This window comes from Centrocercus urophasianus, unplaced genomic scaffold (genome assembly GCF_019232065.1).
Source record: "Centrocercus urophasianus isolate 14NV4802_14NV808 unplaced genomic scaffold, USGS_Curo_1.0 seq_16, whole genome shotgun sequence".
In the NCBI taxonomy this organism is placed as follows: Eukaryota; Metazoa; Chordata; class Aves; order Galliformes; family Phasianidae; genus Centrocercus; species Centrocercus urophasianus.
The window spans coordinates 7,071,145-7,090,541 of NW_024884711.1; the positions used below are offsets into that span (position 1 = coordinate 7,071,145).

The 19,397-nt window shown below is 37.9% G+C and overlaps 1 protein-coding gene across 4 annotated transcripts in view; it reads right to left on the bottom strand.

Moving 5' to 3' along the window:
- Positions 1 to 19,397, bottom strand: part of NEK11 (NIMA related kinase 11) — an 85,537-nt gene that overhangs the window by 2,123 nt on the left and 64,017 nt on the right. For all 4 annotated transcript variants that reach the window (XM_042816453.1, XM_042816451.1, XM_042816454.1 and 1 more), the window contains 2 exons: positions 17,938 to 17,998; positions 11,624 to 11,720 (listed from right to left, as the gene is read on the bottom strand). In XM_042816453.1, the coding sequence (XP_042672387.1) occupies positions 11,624 to 11,720; positions 17,938 to 17,998 (158 nt within the window). The remainder of the gene's footprint in view (positions 1 to 11,623; positions 11,721 to 17,937; positions 17,999 to 19,397) is intronic.

Consider the following 19,397-nt stretch of genomic DNA (forward strand, 5'->3'; position numbering starts at 1 on the left):
CATTCCTTTCTATTTAAAGATGAAAAATTAAGCAAACACACATCTCAGGAGTACTGTCTCTGCTAATAAATGTTACCTGCAGACTGGAATCTTTTCAGTGTAGCTTGAGCATGCAAATTAGCTTCTCTGTATAAAACCTGATACAATAGAATTAGGGGAAAAGCGCTCATACTTTGAAAATTAAGGGGTAGGTGACAAAAATTATAACCTCCTTTTACAAAAGCTCCTTTACATCAAGCTCTATTTGGGCTTGAAAGCTGCATTAATATGAATTTGCTACCACACAGAACATTTTCTGCAATGGGGACAGAAATTTGGGATCTCAGACAGTACATGTCAAACACAGTACCGAATCTTTTATTATACCAACAGAGTGGGGGAAGCGATTTCCCAGAAAGCAAAGTTAGCTCATGACACCCCTGATCTGCACCAGTGGGTATTTTTCCATCCAAGTGGAGGGACCTTCCAATGATGGATTTCACACCACATTTCCATTTATAGGTACTATTTCACATGAAGTGTGGCACACCTGCATTTACAGCTAAAAGCCTAACTTCTGAACGTGCTGTGAGAACCGGCACAGAGCTCCCATTTACACTCTCATGCATTCTGATTATCAGCCATTTACTCTTGTAGCTCACTCACCTCCAAACTCACTATTTTGCCCCACAAACGAGCCATCATCCCTTTCTTAACCAAGATCCACAAGCACAGCAGGACACCTGACATAGAATCACAGAATGGCTTAGGTTGGAAGAGACATTAAAGAACACTGAACTCCAACTCCCTGCTGTAGGCAGGGCTGCCACCCACTGAATCAGGCTGCCCTGGGCCCCATCCAACCTGGCCTTGAGCACCTCCAAGGATGGGGCACCACAGCTTCTCTGGGCAACCTCTTGAAGCGCCTTACCACCCTCTGAGTAAATAACCTTTTTCTAACATCTAACTTTCTCCTCTTTTAGTTCAAAGCCACTCCTCCTTTTTCTGTCACTATCAGACTGTGTAGAAAGTTATCTGCTCTATGTCTTAGCTTCTGTTTTCTCACTTTCCACCACTCCACCTGGACTGGGGAAAATATTTCTACTGTGACATCCCCACTAGAGCTGGAAGCACAGGCTGTGACAGAAGACACAAGTCTTCATATCATCATGCACTGTCTGCCTTTGTTAAGTTTTAGCCATTCCTTGCTGGGAAGACATCCCATTGCCTGGACACAGGTCAGCTCAAATTAAACTTCTCCCAGTGCAGCCTAGCTACATAAAGTACATTTTATCAAAACTAATTGATACAATTTAAGCTGCAGGCCATAAGCCTTTAGACAGCCTCACTTGGAGACATTCAGTAGGGAAACTCCACAGTTCCTGTATAAACTAGTTCAAGCAGTTCTCCAAAGGACTGAAATCCAGTACATCATATGTAAGTGAATGCCCAAAGGGTGTGTTTTCCCACTGCAAATTGGGAGAAATTCAATACTGAGTCCAGCCTCCTTCACTCCTTGTACCTGCAGAGGACCACCCCAGTGATCCAGGCGAAGGGGAGACAGGGCTGGGCCCCCCCATGGCCCCCAGCAAGCTCTGACTGCCAGCCTACCAGCTGAGAGCAGCTACTGCCAGTCTCTGCACAGTCATCCTTCGCAGCTGTGGTTTGAATAAAATGCCTCATGCTGCCATTATTCTGTGCATCACAGAATGCCTAGAGAAAATTAACTGGAACAAGCCCCAGAGGCCATGGAGGCAGACAGATATCTGTTTGTGGCTAATGATAGGCTTTTGGCATGAGACAGAGTTGGTTCTGTTAAGGATAAGGTACTTCTAAGCTTCTGAGAAGCAGTATCAATATCAGCTAAATCATAGGCACTTAGTGCTTTGACTCACTGCCAGTGTTGGAGGGGAGCTAAATAGGAGCCTTCAGAATGGCAACTTTATACTCAGGGTGTCCAACTGTGCCTAAAAATGTGCCAAGTCATTCGATGGAGCTGGGTCCAAATGAATGCATCAGGATATCTAGTGATTTGAAATTAATTTCCTACGCATCAGTGCAAAATTACTAAAATTTGACAATATAATAATGTGTTCTTGGCTGGCTGAGGAAGCTGTAATTCTTTCCCTGGGTGAACAAAGAATTTCCCATTATCCTGCGGGCCTTTATTTTGACAGTAATGCTACTAGCTATGCGTTAATATTTCTTTTCTGGTCTGGAGATCAACTACAATCCACCTACCTTTATGCGGCACTGACAAAAGCCACAAAACAAGATTAATGCTGGAGTTTGTGCTCCTCCATGGGTGTCAGTAGATGGGTTAATATCTCTCAACAGCTTTTCATCGCCTGTCTTGAAGGATGACCATGACACAAATCAGCAGCTGAGTGAGTTTACAGCTTGTCTTTTGGAGATGTCATTCTGCATGATAGTAACTATCATTTAAAACTATTCTGCCCTCTCTCCTCTGGCCCCAGGGGGAATCAGCCTTTCCCACACAGCATTTTCACAGTGCTTCAGGGAGTTGTGGCGTGGGTTATTCCTCAGCCACCACGCTCTGCACGAGTCACTGCTGAGCACACCAGGACAGTACTGTGCAAGCCTCCCTGGACTGGAGAGCAGCAGTAACATCTCACCTCTGCCACAGCAGACAGCGAACACGCAGCTCCTACGCTAACCACTGAAAATTCAGGGATTTAAAAATGCTGATCTTACCCATAATTACCTTGTTGTCAACTTTGAAAGTTTTCTGAGCACGGAATATCCATCTGAGTGGATGGAGACAAGTGGATCACGATTAGGGCTGATGGGGCATAAAAGCTATGGCTCAGTAGAGTGAGAGAGGACTCCACACTCATGAGGCCCCATCTGGAATTTGTCCCCAAACAAGTTATTTCTAATCATTCACTTATTAATCCCATATACAACAGAGTGCTTGCTACTTGCAGCTAAACGTTAGCAAAATGTATCTTGGTGAAAATGATAGTTAAATTTTTCTCCCAAAATGACTTATCAAAAAAGAATCAGGAAATCACATATCTTTGATCTCATACAAAAAAAATAGTTTCCTAACAGTACCAGGGAAATCCTAGAGTATCTGCTACAGCATCTCTCAGTTCAGTGAACAAACAAGTTTGTCTCAAGCATAACACAAAAGGTTCCTTTTCCCTCCAATTATCTTCCTGTCATTCAGGATGGTGACATTACTGATTATCAATCATTGAACCTTGTCTAAAGCTTCAAAGAAACTGTTCTGAGTTTAAAACTGCATTTGCATCAAAGCTTGATGGTTGCTTTGTAAAGAGCCCTGGAAATCTACGAAGAGAGTTGTATTATAAACTTATTGATTTACTTTTTAGGAACTTAGTTCTCAAGGTAGGGCACTACCTTTCTAGTTCTGACGTCTGTTGGGTCTTGGGAACATGATAGGTATGGCAAAGTCTAAGAAAAGGGCATATTAAAAAAAGAAGAAAAAGCAGGATGAATTTTGGTTCAAAAGCTGTAAAATGAAATCTGAATTCTTAAGACTACTCTACTATCTCCTTCAAGCATCAGTGGACTTTGACTTTCATTGTAATATCACTGAATGAAAATTTCTTCACTTGACGACAATGATAATTTTTATAACTCATCCATAATTAATTCATAACTCTTGAATTAAAGCACCTTCATTTCATTGCAAACAAAACTCTGACACCCTACTTCAAGGATATGCAAAATTTAAAGCATATTTAGGACATGTTTTCACTTGAAATAATAAGAATCTTATTTAAAGCTGGAGACACAAGGGAAAAAATATCAACAATATTCTCTATGCATTTCATTTTTCAAGATAAATCAATAAGTAAAAGCTAACATCAGCTCTTGGAAGAACTGTGAATTAGAATTTAGAGCTGTTGAATTCTGTCTCCAGAAATCAGAATAGAGTTTGTGAGAATGGGAAATGGTGGGGGGTTTTTTGTGCTTTATGAAAAATACCTGGCCCCAGAACTCCAAGCAACCTGTCCAGTGAGTTAATTTGCACTGAGCGCTTAAGTCTTCATTGAATATGAATGATTCAGCAAGTGGAATACTATCATAAATCAATCACTCAGGGATAAAATCTGTCTTCTGGGAGAAACTGGTAGAAATTACAGGCCAAATACTCATTACTCTGAAGAAGTCTTCATTGTCTCTAATGGGAGACAGCAGGAGTTTCAGCAGAGTATTTCCTTCCCTCTGGAGCTATGTGTATAACCAATTTCCCATAAGGTAGGGGAAAAAAAAAAAAGAAAAAAAGCTCTGATTTTTCAGAGAAATAAGTGGGGAAAAAAATATGTGATGAACAAAGAAGTTCTCTTTGAGTCTATTTTTATTACAGCAGCCTGCACTGCTAACCTCTTTCCAGAAGGGTTTGCTGAGTGCCATTTGAGTATTCACTACCCTTATTACTTCCACGTACCTTAATAAACCTCCCAAGGTCACTATGCTGCATCTAGCAAACACTGTCAAGATTTTTTAAGTGTATCTATACTGAAAACAGACTATATAATTAATGGCATGTGAGAGCATTCTCACATTTGGAAATGATTGACAAAATTAAGGCACTAGAAAACTGAACAGCTCAGTCTATGTATGATGTATGCACAGCATGACAAACTAGGGAAATTATGTTTTATGTGCAAAACAGAAAGATGTATTAGTCTAATTGTAATGTTTTGAGTGTTCGGGGCTACTTGACATTTTAAAATGGATAATTCTACATTAATAATTACGTGTTTCGTAACTGGAATACAATTTTCAGACTGGATGAAAATTCTCTACTGCTAAAGCAATTGTGACATTAGTATCCATTTTAAAAAAATCCTTAAAAATTCAGGATAACAGAATGGCACACAGATCTATGAAATGCAGCCCAGTAAAGAAGGTGAAAAAGTCTGATTTTTTTTTAACATATCCAAGTAAATTCATAAAATCTTACAGTTCATTTTAAGTGCTGGACCTGAGGCTCAACAATGTGTAAAATGAACACCAGGATGAGCATCCCAAGAAATCACACCAAAGCTAAATTGTGCTATTTTGTATAGTGGCTAATAGACCCATTACCAAGTTTGCTCCCTGTACTTATTCCAAGTGCATCATAATGCTGCCCATGGGAGGGGGTTGGAGCTCAATGATCTTTAAGGTCCATTCCAACCTAAGTCATTCTATGATTCTGTGATAACAATACTTGTGGACATTTTTATACTGATATATAGCAAATAACACAGTATTGATTTAATTTAGGCTACATGGCTGAGGGCTTTGTACCAGAGTCAACACATGTCCTGTTCTACAGACTGGGTAAAAATCCAAGGACATTTGGATTAATGACCTGGGACTTCAAATCAGAATCCCATTTTCCAAAATCATAAAGGTGGAACAATATATATATATATATATATATACACTAACTTCAAAGGAAAACAAGAAAAAAAATGGGGAAAAGCACACTGTTCTTGCCAAATAGTTTTCAATAGCAGCTGGTAAATTCTGACCTTGCTTATAGCTGGCAGGGTGTCCTTTGAGATCTATATAATCAGTACATCCCCACCTAACAACTAAATAATGAATCGCTTGCAAGATTTGCTGAGCTCAGATATTTTGGAGAACCAGCACAATTTCTGCTATGGTTCTCTCTCCCCTCCTACAGTACATCAGGGTGAAGGCCTGTTGAAAAGAATAACAGGAAAAACTGAGCAGCCACTAAAATTGAAGGCAAATAGCTATAATACTCTGGATGTGCATCTTAATAATTTTAAAGATACCATCATTTGCAACTCAATAGTACAGAAATTCTGTTACGTTATAGCACAAAACACATTCAACCTGAAGATGTGAAACGTGAGCCTCACAAATTCCTTTGCCATTGTTCCCTGTGTGACTCTGGATGTACTGGGCAGAAAAGGAATAGCTTTTTCTTGTTATAGTTTTCTAGTTATAGTAACGAACTATTTCTTGAGAAAACTGGATCTATTCAAGTATTGTGATTTATTTCCTGCATGAGAGGGCCTAAATGAATACAACAGATTTTCCAAGATTTACACACTTTCACATCCCTCCTTACCTTCTACTCTAATCTTGAAGATGTAAACTGATGAATCTAGATACCAAGGATCACTGTTCTAGTTCTAAGGATAAAATTCTATGTGCACTCATTTTGAATGAGAGGGATAATACTCCAGAAGTACTAGAGCAAGTAATCCTGGAGATTAGGACACTAACATGCCCTTAACACCAAGAGATGGAGACTGACCTTTGAAAATGAAGTGCAATAAAAACTGTGACAAAGAGGATGGATATGCAGCTAATATTTTGGCTTAGCCCATGGAAAGTAAAAATCTACATTTATACTGTAAGCTGTTGTGTGATCACAACACTGAAATTACTACTAGAAAACAGTGTTAAATGGAATAACTGAAGTATGTATAAGAGGAAATCTCATGCTCAAAAACATTAAAGCATCAATATCCTCAAGAATAATGCCCTCTACCTGGCTGCAAATATTAGTCACAGCTCAGACAGCAGCAATACTAAATAAGTCTCTTGTCTGCAAGAAAATACTTTAGTCCTGAGGTACATTTACGTCATAATACTTTCAACATGACATTTAATAGCAAACAAAGTTCTCTGAGATATTTTTTTTAAGTCTAAAACTCCAGTTAGATTTTCTGTATTTCTTGCATTTGGCTTCACCTAAAGATGTCCTCAATGATGTCAATAACAAACTCATTTTCAATAGGCTCAGAGTCGGCTCCGAAGAAGGTCCATCCAACATCTAATAAATCACTAAATCACACAGCCAGTCTCTTTACAACAAGAGTTTTAAAATGTGCAGAAATAAATGTACACAGAGTCTTCTGCACTTCAGGCATTTTTAGGACTACTAATGTTACAGAATATTCAATCACTTGTGCCACAGTGCCCATTCAATCACTTCAGTATGACCTTTCTTTATGAATTTTTAAGATGAACGATATTTGATGCCAATGTCACAAGCAAAAGAAGTATACATGCATACTGTTCATGAGTCTTAACCAGTAGTGTTATGAGCAGTCACAGGAATAGAAGAAAAATATCACTATATGCCTTTTCTTCATGACTTCTGAAAGAAAGCTTCACTTACACTCAGCAGGTGATGATGAAGTCTTTTGCCTGATCATGGCAGACTGCTGTGTGTAAGACTTCAGGGACTGACTAAGAGGTGCTTACTGCTGTGCTAAAGGATTTTAATTTATTTAAAATTTGGGGCATAAAAGCCTTTTCCTTTTACTGACATATATTTTATTGAATTCTAAATTGCATATTAAAGTTCACTGCTATTAAAATGACTCACTGTATGTGTTCATGGATACCTCCACAAAGGAGCACAAAGTACTCTGTACTAACAGTTTTTTCCTCATTTTTTTTCATTTTTATTTCTTTTTATATTGTAAGTAGAGAGAGAACAAAATACAACTTGTATTCCATAGATATTACATTATGGAAAACAAACAAACAACCAAACAAAAAACAGCCTTACTCTGTAAAAACACAAATTCTCATTTTTCAAAGCCCAAAAAATGAATTTTCAAATGAGGTTTCAAAGGGAAGCTTCCCCTCACTGGACAGCCAGGATGCAAGTACTACATAATAAAGGGAGGTGCAATTGTGAATACAAGCACAAGCACCAAAGCCCCAAATAAGGCTTCTTCTTTTCCATTTTCTTCTCATAAAAAAAGGCTTCTTCTTTTCCAAATTTCTGTAAACACTTGTCTTATTTCTCACCTTTAGATCACAAAGCCCTTTAGTGACTGACTTCAGATCTCAAGCACATTGTAAGATTTTTCATACACTTGTGAAGAGCCATCTGAGATAGCTACATGGAAAGAGGGGCCTCGTAGTAGGATACACCAAGATGAAAAGGAATATCAGAGAATCACAGAGATTGAAAGGGACTTTGAAAGATCATCTAGTCCAATCACCCTGCTGGAGCAGGAACACCAAGATCAGGTCACCCAGGAATGTGTCCAGGTGGGTTTTGAATATCTGCAGAGAAGGAGAGCCCACAACCACTCTGAGAAGTCTGTTCCAGTGTTCTGTTACCCTCACCATGAAGAAGTTTTTGGTTGCATTTATGTGGGACCTCCTAAGTTCCAGCATACACCCATTGCCCCTTGTCCTATCACTGAATGTCACTGAGAAGAGCCTGGCTCCATTCTACCTTATGTACTTACAAACATGAATGAGGTCACTCCTCAGTCTCCTCTTCTCCAAGCTAGAGACCCAGCTTTCTCATCCTTTCCTCATAAGGGAGATGCTACACTTCCTATATAAAATCTTTTTTCCAGTTATGTATCTAAACATGATGGGCCTATCTCTTTTAAAGTAGATTTTGACCTCCATAGCTTCTTAAGGGCTACAACAGCTATCAGTGCTGCTGAAGAAAGCCATCAGTTCATCAGTTCTACCTACCAAGCTTTTCAGAAGCAGAAAACAAGCATTTGCTACAATGACTATTCTGAAGTTTTCCCCAACGTCAATCTTTCAGGTAATGAGTACTGACAAAGCTTTGGATATCTTGTAAAGGAGGCTTTGACAAGCTTTATGGACATCAGTGGGGGGAAAAGAAAAAAAGACAACCTTACAGCTGGTATAACAATTTGATCAGATGGAAAAAAGTGCTTTAACTTCAGGGGTTTTCTGAAGAACAATGTGGCTCTCTTCTGAGATGCATAACTGCAAAATCTCTATAGGGTAGCAACAGTGAAACTGCCATTCATTTTTCCTCATTTCTCTCTCTGGTGAAGACAATTGGTCTCTAGAGAACATGTGAGAGCACAGCTTCTTAGACTGCAGCAGGAAGTACCATCTGTGATAGCAACAAACATGAGAATGAGAGTGTGGCCAGGTTAGAAAATACTCCTGTTTCCTACATCTAACAAGGCTCCTCAGCATAAAAACTGTATGAGTCACAGAACTCTGTATACTTGGCTTACTTCCTACAGTTAGAATGCAAAGCTGGGAAGAAGCATAATGAGAAAAAGCTCAGATAACCTTTGCAGCTAGTTCAAGAAATTGAGATTTCTTATAAACACCTCAGAAGATCCTACTATTAAATGTGTTAGCATTGAAGTAGAAATCTTGCAGACAGAATGAACTCCACTTGAAAGATAAAGTTAAATCTATGCTGCTATAAACTTTATAATGAATCCTGATATGAAGTATAATAAACTAGAAATTGTTGTCACTGAATTGGGTGACTTTATCATTGCTTTTACTGAGAGGATAACAACTCAAAATGCTGAAACAGGGAATGCAATGGGATTGGTAAGATGATGTTGGAGGAAACATTTGGGAACTATAGTGAAGGAAGCTGGTGACTAAAACAAACAGAATCAAGCTGCCTATAGGTGAAGCTTTTTTTTTTTTTTTAAGTTAAAATAGGAGAGAAAGGACACCTACCTACAGTACTTCAGAACATCAATGTCTTCCTCCTTCTACACTCCTGTAAAGGCTTTCAGCACAGCTTCGTGATGCCCCCTCACATGAATATATATATAAAGCCCTGCACAAGATTACAGCAGATGCTTCTGAAATTGGCACTCTGACAAACAGAAGTACAACACACCACGTGAAGTTTGCTGATGGATGAACAGAGCAGATGAAGCTTCACACATCATTTTGAATAAATATATTTCCTTCTCCCCACTGAAAACTCTCTCACTGTGCTCTATGTGCATTCTCTCATGTATGTGAGAATTTGCAAGGATCTCCTTTTGCATGTGTGTGCTGGGTACTGTGCTCACTTACTTGTTCCTTAATACCCTGATATTCAAGCAATGAACATGCTTTTACATACTTAGATATCTAGATATTCAGATATCACATGGTCATACTATTCAGGAGAAAGCACAGTAACATGAGTACATATATAGGCAGACTTCTTTAAACTACCTATTACAGCTCACAACAGGGAATCTATACCCTTATTTTCCAAACAATCACAACAAGCAAAACCAAAGCAACACTCCCCTCCAGTTTTTCTCTTAATGATTCTTACTTTAAAATGGCTTACGGTATGGCTCACAGATACTGTCTGTTGGTTATTCTCAAGACACCAGCTGAGTGGGCAGCTGACCATTCTCATTCAGGAATTAGATGACAAGGAAAGTGTTCCAAAACAATGAGGTCTAATGCATTGAAAGTAAATACTGAAATTAATCAGGCTTTTCATTAGCATTTGACTGTTTTATAAACTACACTGTGATGTGTAATTTCCAAAGGACAATACAACAGCACTTCCAATTTCTTCAGCATTTGAACACCATTACAGGCTGATCCTATCAGAACCAACAAACTGTGAAAATAGAGAGACAGCAGTGAAAAGCAGAAGTGATTTCAAGACGTGAATTAATTGTACCTCAGCCCTAGAGACAATGACCATGAAGCTCAAATAGTTAAGGTTTATCCTGTAACTGTAAGAATACAAGGTGAAGGCTAGAAGACCAGTGAGTATTTTGACTAAACAACCTCACCTTGCAACTAGTCGCTGCAACATAATGCATTTTGGATGTTTTTTTTTAAAGGACTTTATATGAAAAGAGAATGGAAAGGAATCAGATACTGTGAAACCTGCTGATTAGTTTCATAATAAGGACTAAACCATGAGGTGAAACCCAAGGAACAGCTGTTTATCAGAATATCATAAAACAGAGAAGCTTCTAACTGGAGTAAATCAGATTATTTCTCTTGAATATACAGCACGTTGTACACATGATGTGTTATAAACAGTGATTGGCATCAATACAGTTACAGTTGCATTCATTTTCTTTAGTGGAATCATGAGAACAGGAGCATTAACTGTCTGGACTCTGATAACACACAGCATATTACTGATACTGTCCACTCACACAAGATAGAAATGCCCTTTTTTTAAGGAGCTTAAAATTTGAAATTTGAATGTTTCAATACTGTAAAGAAAAACTGAGTTCAGAAATAATAAATAGCATAATGATTATCAGTTCAGTACCTAGATTAGGGAGCAATAAAACTTAGAAAGCAACAAATTACTGACATTTTACTGGAAGAAACTCAAGATATGTCAACCAGTACACTTCAGAGTGGAAGCACAGATCTTTTTTTATAAAGACATTGAAATCTTTATGAATAAAGTTCAGGTGATGGTTAATGATGGTGAAAGCAATTGAGTTTCAAAGGGAGTTGTGCACGCAACTTCCCTTCTCTCATTTGAAAACCCAAGGCAACAGCAATGACATTTAGTTTTAATCATCGTATCACTATAGGAAACAAATTTTAACCTTTTTTTCCTTGCTAGAATGAAGTGCAGGTGAGGGAGCAAACCTGGTGGGAATATGCAGATCTGCAGCTCAGTGACTCAGCAGCAAAAACAAACTAGATCTTGGAAAAGATGACAGTGATAGTGCAGATTACAAGAAAACAATCAGATCTGACTGTCAAACTTCAACCTCTGTGCAGGCAAGTAGGTATCCAGTTTGTAAAACATACCTTAGCATGTTAGGGATTTTTTGGGGTGGAGAGACAACACAGTTTTGTTTACGTTCTGCCATTTTGAAATGCACCTTCTTTGCCTAGATATTGGCAGCACAAAAAAAATGTTACTTACTCCCTCATGCGGTTCAACTTGGTCTCAGCCATAGTGTTGTTGAGGGCTCTGAATCCCTGGGGCACCCCTGGAGCCATGCTGGTGACAGTTGCCGAACCTACAAATCAATGCACAGACATACAACCTCATTCACCTTCATCCCCTGAGCACTATTTCAGAGTCAAGGGCAGTCAGGAGGAGGAACACTACTCCTGTTCCTCACAAGGTAGTGCCATATTAGGTAAAGATGAATTAGATTATTAAACACACATTAAGGGCACTCCTTTTGCAGTGACATGTAGATTTATATCTCAAAAGCACCAGAATTGTAACATGAATTTTCCTGCTGTGAAGGAATTATTCTATTACAGTAGAAAAGACAGTTACTAAAGGAAATGCTGGGACAGACAAATACTCAACAAAATAAGATTTACTTGGACAATTTTTATGCTCTTACATTGTTCTTGCTCTTAGTTGTAAGAAAGAGCAGAAACTCTCTTCCTAATAGGCAAGTCTCTTCTTTGGCTCAATCATTCTGTAAACTCACAGTGTTTTACCAATCAGACAGTAAACTGACTTGTGGCATTGCTTTCCTCTTCAGATGAAAATACTGCATGTAAGTATATCTGTGACTATATATGTATACATACATATGCAAATGCTCACACACACACACTTCCTGTTCACATAGTTCATGTGCTGTTAAAATATTTAATGACCCAAGACCAGAGCTGCTGAATCACAGAAGGCTGCCAGAGTTGTCAGTTCAAATATCCCACAATTTTACGTTGCCACTGCATCACACAAAGCCCCTGCCCAACCTCTGGCAAGCCCTCAGGTTCAAGTTAGTGATTTATTTACTTATTGCCTCTACTGCTCCCACTGGAAGATGATTCCAGAGCCACACTGTGACCTGCTGGCTAAAATCCCCCTTTATTTCCAGACAAAATTTCTTTATTTGCCAGTTTGTTCTCATTATTCTCCTGTTTGGCTTTTTTTTGGCTCCCTCTTTTTGGCTTACTCAGTTCTTCCCTTTACTCCCTTTGCATACTCCTCTCATTTAGTTGTAACTGGGGGAGAAAAAAAAATATTTTGCTTTCACCCAAGCAAAGCAGATATGTTAGTTCTTTTCTGCAAAACTATTTGGCATTAGGATTCCAATTCCCCAAAGAGGAGAATGTATATGATGGTGGAACTTCTCCTCTGTAAATCCATGGGCTGTGGCATACAGCACATAAGTTCTGAACAGCCACAATAGGGTTCTGCACAGGACATGAATAAGCCAAAAGTCACACAAAGAAGTTAAAGCCATGCCTTGGCTACATAAACAATCTCCTCTCCAAGCAGGTGCTTTTAACTTGGACTTAACTGGGTTTTAGCTTGGATTACATTAGCATTGATCATATACAGCCAGAAGGAGCCTGCAGCTACCCTTCTACTCTGAGCAGTATAGACATCCCCAGACAGTACAGAATGCTTCTCCTGAATGCAGAATCGTGACTTTCCCAGGAGTTAGGCTTCTATGTCTTACATGATCATAGATTCTGATCATGTAAATTTGAATATTGAGAGTAAATTTTCTACCATGGAGGATTCAGCTGAATTGTTCACAGTGAGCATCTGAGCACCTCCCAGATTCAGGGCTTTGCAAGTGAACATAGGAAGCAGTCATGGAGATAGATGAAAGAAGAAATGGATCACTGACTTCATTCTCTGGCTATGGACAAACCATTTGATTGTTTAAAAAAGATATCAAACTTCTCTTGCCATCTAATGGCCAACAGTTATCTGGTGCCTACATGCTAAAATTGACATACAGTTAACACAGTTTACAAGATGAAAATTTACAAGCTCATTTCTCACTAGCAACCAATAACTTCATACACTGAAAAAAAAAATCCTGATGACTTGCTTTAACACTACACATGTATATCCATCTATTTTATCCTGTGTATCATGTGATCTCTAAGCATTCAATTACTTCAGCAGCACTGAAGAATTCAGGTATCCAGAGTGGACTTGAGGATGATCCAAGCGCTACGAAGCAATGCTTATGACTTATTGGGTGGCTCACTCCTCTTTTCATTGGCAGGGAATTGAGGTCCAGATGTAAGGATTTGGGCTTTGATATCATTGTCAGACTTCAAAAACAATTACTTTTTTTTCTGCCCTGAACACGAGTGGTCTAAAGAAAATGTAAACCTTGCATTCTTTCAAGACTGAGTACATTTAACCACAGGTCCCAGCTAAATTCTGATATTTTTATTATTACAGGATATATCATCGTGATAAGAGCACAGCAAACTCTTTCTACTTAGTGGGTTCAGTCTATTTATTGCTACAATACTTTATCTCCCTTTCTTCTGACATTTCATTATTAAAGACATTCTTCTTGTTTGTTGTTGTTTTTCTAGGACTCCAGTCTAAATAATTCTTACTTTGCCTACTTTCAACATTGGCAGTTGGCCAAGAAATGCTTCCTCTTTAACACAAACTAATATCTATCTTCCTCTTCATAAAATATGATCTTCTGGGTACTGTGAAGCAGCTGCGAGGACTACAGATTATAGGATGCTGCAAAGGTACAGCTACTCATGAAAAAAAAAAAGAGCTCTCAGTGAAATCCACTAACAGCTTTTCACACTGCTACTATGAAAAGCCTCAAAACTTTTCCTGGAGTGATTCATAACCCACACCAAATTCTGTATCACAGGGATTTTCTTAGAAGCAGTTACTTGATCAGTAATATATTTTGCACCCAGCTTCCCAGCTTGCAACAGTCTGCTCACCCATACATCTACAGAACAAATAACTATGCTTCTTCAAAAGGTGGCCAAGTAACTATTTGCATTGTTAAGCAATTTACTGTTGCTGAATAGTTAAACTAAATCAAATGAAAAAACAAAAACAGTGACTTTTCAAAGCCGAGTACTTTCATTTCCTGTACATATTTTAAAGATGAATAGTCTTCCAGTCTCTAAGAGAAAACAAGAGGCAAAATTGTCCTCTTGGGTCATGGAGTATCAGTTTTGTTGCACTCACTGCATCCTTCTCACTCTGTCAAAGGGAAAAAAGATGAAAGAAATATCTGCTCACATTTACTCATAGATACTTACAGTAAAAAAAAGATGATTATGATTAGCTGATGAGACGTCTGTATGTCATGTATTAAAGGAATTCATACCTACATTTCTGCTAAAACCCCAAGTACTGGTGTTAGACACCTATTGCATCTCTTGATAATTCATTATGTGTTAAGGAACAATTATCTCCACTGAATCATAGACTACTGGTTTGGATCTGCTTTTTCAGCTTTCATTTCTACATGAGATCCTCCAATGCCTTTTTCTCTAAGACTGAAAAGTTCCTCAGAATCACAGGTATTTTCCTGAGTTTATAATGTTTTAAAAGTACAAACTGACCAAATTGCCTCTAACTTTCCCGTTGCTTAAGCTAAGATGACTCAGTAAACCTTAGAGGTAGTCTTTCAAACTTCCTTTCATTTTGTAGCTCCTTTCTTGTATGTACTCAGATGTTCTCTAAGATATGCTTGAAATTGTACTTTTTTTTTTTTTTTAAGATTCCTTTAACAATGAAAAATCTATGATAAATTCAGACCAGTCAAACTTCTGCAGCCACCCTATCACAGCCATGAAATTCCTACTGTTTTAAGGAGCAGTTATTACAATAATGTTGCAGGTCTGCAGCCCAGCAATATGGTATTGCCAGTGCTAGTGCCAGCCCACAGGCTTGGGCCTGGGTTTGCAAGACTTCAGCACTGAGGTCTGTCAGGTTTTGCCCAGCTGGAGCTTCATTTTAATAGCTTAAGTTGTAACTGCAGTTCTAAGGACCTTGGGGCTATTGGTTTTATTTCCACTTATCTTTGTATTCTTGGCATCACAGAACCATAGAATGGTTTGGGTTTGAAGGGGTCTGTAAGACCATCTAGTTCCAACCCCCTGCAATAAGCAGGGACACCTCTTATAGCAGAGGGTTGCTCAAACAGGTTGCTCAAAACCCCATCCAGCCTGGCATTCAATGCTTCCAAGGAGGGGACATCCACAACCTAGCTGGGCAAAACAGACTTTTCTTTTCTACAACCAGACTTTTCAGATGGATAGTAGAAACCATTAGTTACTCATCTGCCTGATACAGAAACTTTGAGATGTAGAGACATAAGATGAGGCTATGGGCAAGGAACTGTAAGAAGTGAGGCATAAGCTGGGGACCCCATGTCTACAACTTTGTGCTTGTTAAAGAAATGAAGACCTGGAAATGGGCAAAACTAGCTATAACACTTAAGGTTAACAAAGAAAACATCCAAGCTATGTAAAACGCACATAATGCTTTTGATATGACAGGAATCTGAAGGCCAGTGAAGCAAAAACAACATTGGCAAACACAAGAAAACTCCTCCAAGTGGATCCTCGAGTGAGGAAGAAGCATTCCTGGTGAAGGACTGCATGTGCTGAGGGTTCCACATCCCCTGTCATGCTAGGCTGAAGTTACCAGCATCAATACCAGCGGGAAGGTGAACACAACAGCAGGCAAAGCAGGAGTTACAGGAAGCATGGGTAAAAGAAATTAACTACATTACTACAGAGAGCCCTTTTTTTTTTTAACAGCTGTAACCATTTATTCATTTTCTTTTTCTTTCTTTTCTGTAATTATTAGACCTGGAGTAACAATAATTATTTGATTCAATTGTTAAGAAAATGGTCACCGTGCACTTTTAAGAGTTCCCTGTAACAACACAACTGAAATATCTTAATATCATATCATAAATTGATTTTTTTTAATGAAAAATGATTAAATTACAGTGAGAATGTTGGAAAAAAAAACAAAAACAAAAACAAAAAAAAAAAAAAACCAACAAACCAACCAAACAATATGATACAAGCATTTCTGGTTAATAAGCACAATGCTTCTAGGTTTTACATCCTGACATAAAAAATAATAGTCCTGGCTCATAGAGTTCTGACTAAGATGCACGTTAACAAGATGAGATACAGATTAAGATTATTTTAAAGACAGTTTGCACTCTGTCCAGCTTTGTAGCTTGACATTGAAAGAACATAAAAGAGTAAATATTCAAAGCTCTTCTGCAATGCTGAGCTTACAAAGATAAAAGGGACCCTAGCAGATTTCTGTCATATTATCATCACAGTTATTTGTTTGGAACTGATGATGCAAATCTAATTGCTCGCTCAGCTTTGAGAAAGGCTTTAAGTTTCAGCAGAGTGGCCAGATGATTTTTAATTATTAAATCATAATTTAATTCTTTAATATCATAATTTTAAAAGGCATCTTCTTTTTCTTCATATTGAAAGAAAAAGAGGAAGCCAAGAAACTCTTTAAAACTAAGATTTATTTTTCAAAGAATGCCATTGTTTGGCTTTGGACAATACTCTGGATTATTCCCAGAAGCCATTAGGGCAATTCCTCTCTTGCATTAAGAAAACAAATTATTGAAGTATAGAGCAACATTTTGTACCCATTACCACTTCTGTAAACCTCCTGCAGACAACAGGGCTGCAAATTTATTAATAAGTGCAAAATTTGAAAACCATGGGGTCTGTTAGTGTGAAAGCAAACACATGATAACAGGCTTTCATTCAGTCATAAAGATCACCCTGATGTGGAACTCTGAAGGTGACCAGAGGGTGACTATGAGTGTGATGCCCACACCTTTGACTACTCCCTTATATCCTTTTTTTTCTTAACTTTTCTCTGCTATCATTCCATGCTCATGAGTTGGGGTGAAACAGAGATCAACAATGGAAGAACCACTGCAAGGAGGATACCCCAAGCTTCCCCTATCTTCTCATTTCAAAGTCACAAGTTTATCATGACTGAGTGTAAATGAGGCACCAAATCAAGGCTACCCACAGACTGCTACTGGCACAGCTTAACTTGTAGTCTTCCAGTGGCCACACCAGCTCCAGTAGATAGCTATCTTTCATTTGTAGCTTCTTTTCAGCTTTTGAGTATGAGAAATAGAGTTTGAAACTCTAGATTTATAGAGAGAATTTGCAGGAGACTTTAGGATTAAATTGCAAACTGAAATTCTCAGTGATTTTCCTATACCCATACTGAAATAATGTAAGGTAGAATATACATTATCCAAATGTGGATCATCTTTTTTTTTTGTTTAAAAACAATAACAAACTTCTAAAAATTCATTTTATCTTATTAGTAGTAGATTTAGAACACAATTTTCAGGAAGATCACTTTTTTGAGATTTTTTTTTTGCAAAATGGAAATAATGGAAATGTGATGAATAAGAATATTTAATAACTGCTGACATTACATTTAAAGAAGAAATATCATCTTACCCAATGAGCTATTATTTAGGATGCTCTCCAAATGCTTGACCATTGCTTCAATATCACTGTCCTGAGGATAAACGAAATAACAAACAGCATTAGTGTGACCAAAATCCTAAATAAAAAAATACTGGTGGTATGATCCTACAAATATGAAGAATATGACTTACACCAAAGAGTGTCAGTGCTAGACTACAACAAGATGAATACATTTCTCACAACTTTATAAATATCTTCTTCCTCTAAAACAGTAGGTTTGGGAATGGTGCTATGTAAAAGCAATTATTTAAGTCAGATGTCCAGCAGAACACAAACATGTAGGACAGTTATGCATGTAGCTTAAAGAATATGTTTATTGCTGAGGTTGGTGTGCAATATTTGAAAATATACCAGCATATTATTATTGGTTATCCAAGAAATATCTATAACAGGATTAGAAAAGGAAAGTATAGATTTCATAACTATTCCAAAATTTCTTAAGACTTATATTTACCACTACAAAGTAATACTTATGTTTCATGTAATTGCACCTACTCACACATCTTCTAACAATGAATAACTGAAACTTTAACTGGGAGATGATTTTAGCACTTTTCTATTTTAAGTTTTCTATTGCAAGACAGATAATTAACAGTTTTACCGTGATATCTTTCATGCGAAATGTCATTCGTGTACATTGATGAAATTTAAGATCTGACCATTAGGAAAATATTGTGCTCTAGGAAGCACATCACATTTCATTTGAATGTAAGAGAAAAACCTGAGTTTTTAAAAGCTGTTATCACACCTCATGTGACAACAGGGTGACAACACGGCACCTCTTCACTATTTAAAATTGAACATCAAAAGTTTGACCTCACTGAAAAATCCAACAAAGATACTGAGAAGCCTGTGGTTTTAAAAAGCCTACAGAATAGGAAAGGGAATTTGACAGAAGCACAGAAGAGAAGCACTCGCATACTTAAGAGCCAACATGGATGAATGCTTGGACGTTTCAAACTCAGAATGAATGAAATAATTTTTAATAGCAACAGGCAATACTAAGGATGCCATGTCAGGCACTAGGAACCTAGTGGAACAGCTTTGGGGTAATAATGCACGGTCTGATCCACTGGATCTATAATTCAATGGAGATGTGATGATAATTCATACTCTATCACTGGAGCTACGATAATTTATGCCAGTTGATTATCTGGCTTGCTGATCTCAGGAGCAGCCTGGAAACTGAAAATAGTCAGCTAATGTACTGTATTACTAGAATTTGTAATAATGAAGAGGGCTAATTTGCTATTAAAATTATCACTAAAAGAAAACACAAAGATCAAAGCGATAAACTGCAATAAAAAGCATCTCAGCTAAATCAAAGCAAATGTGAAACTTTCATGGTTTGCTAACTTCTCAAAATGAAACTCCTTCTATGTTTCATATTTTCCAATTTATTTTTAGAAATAGTTTGTTATTCTCTTTCA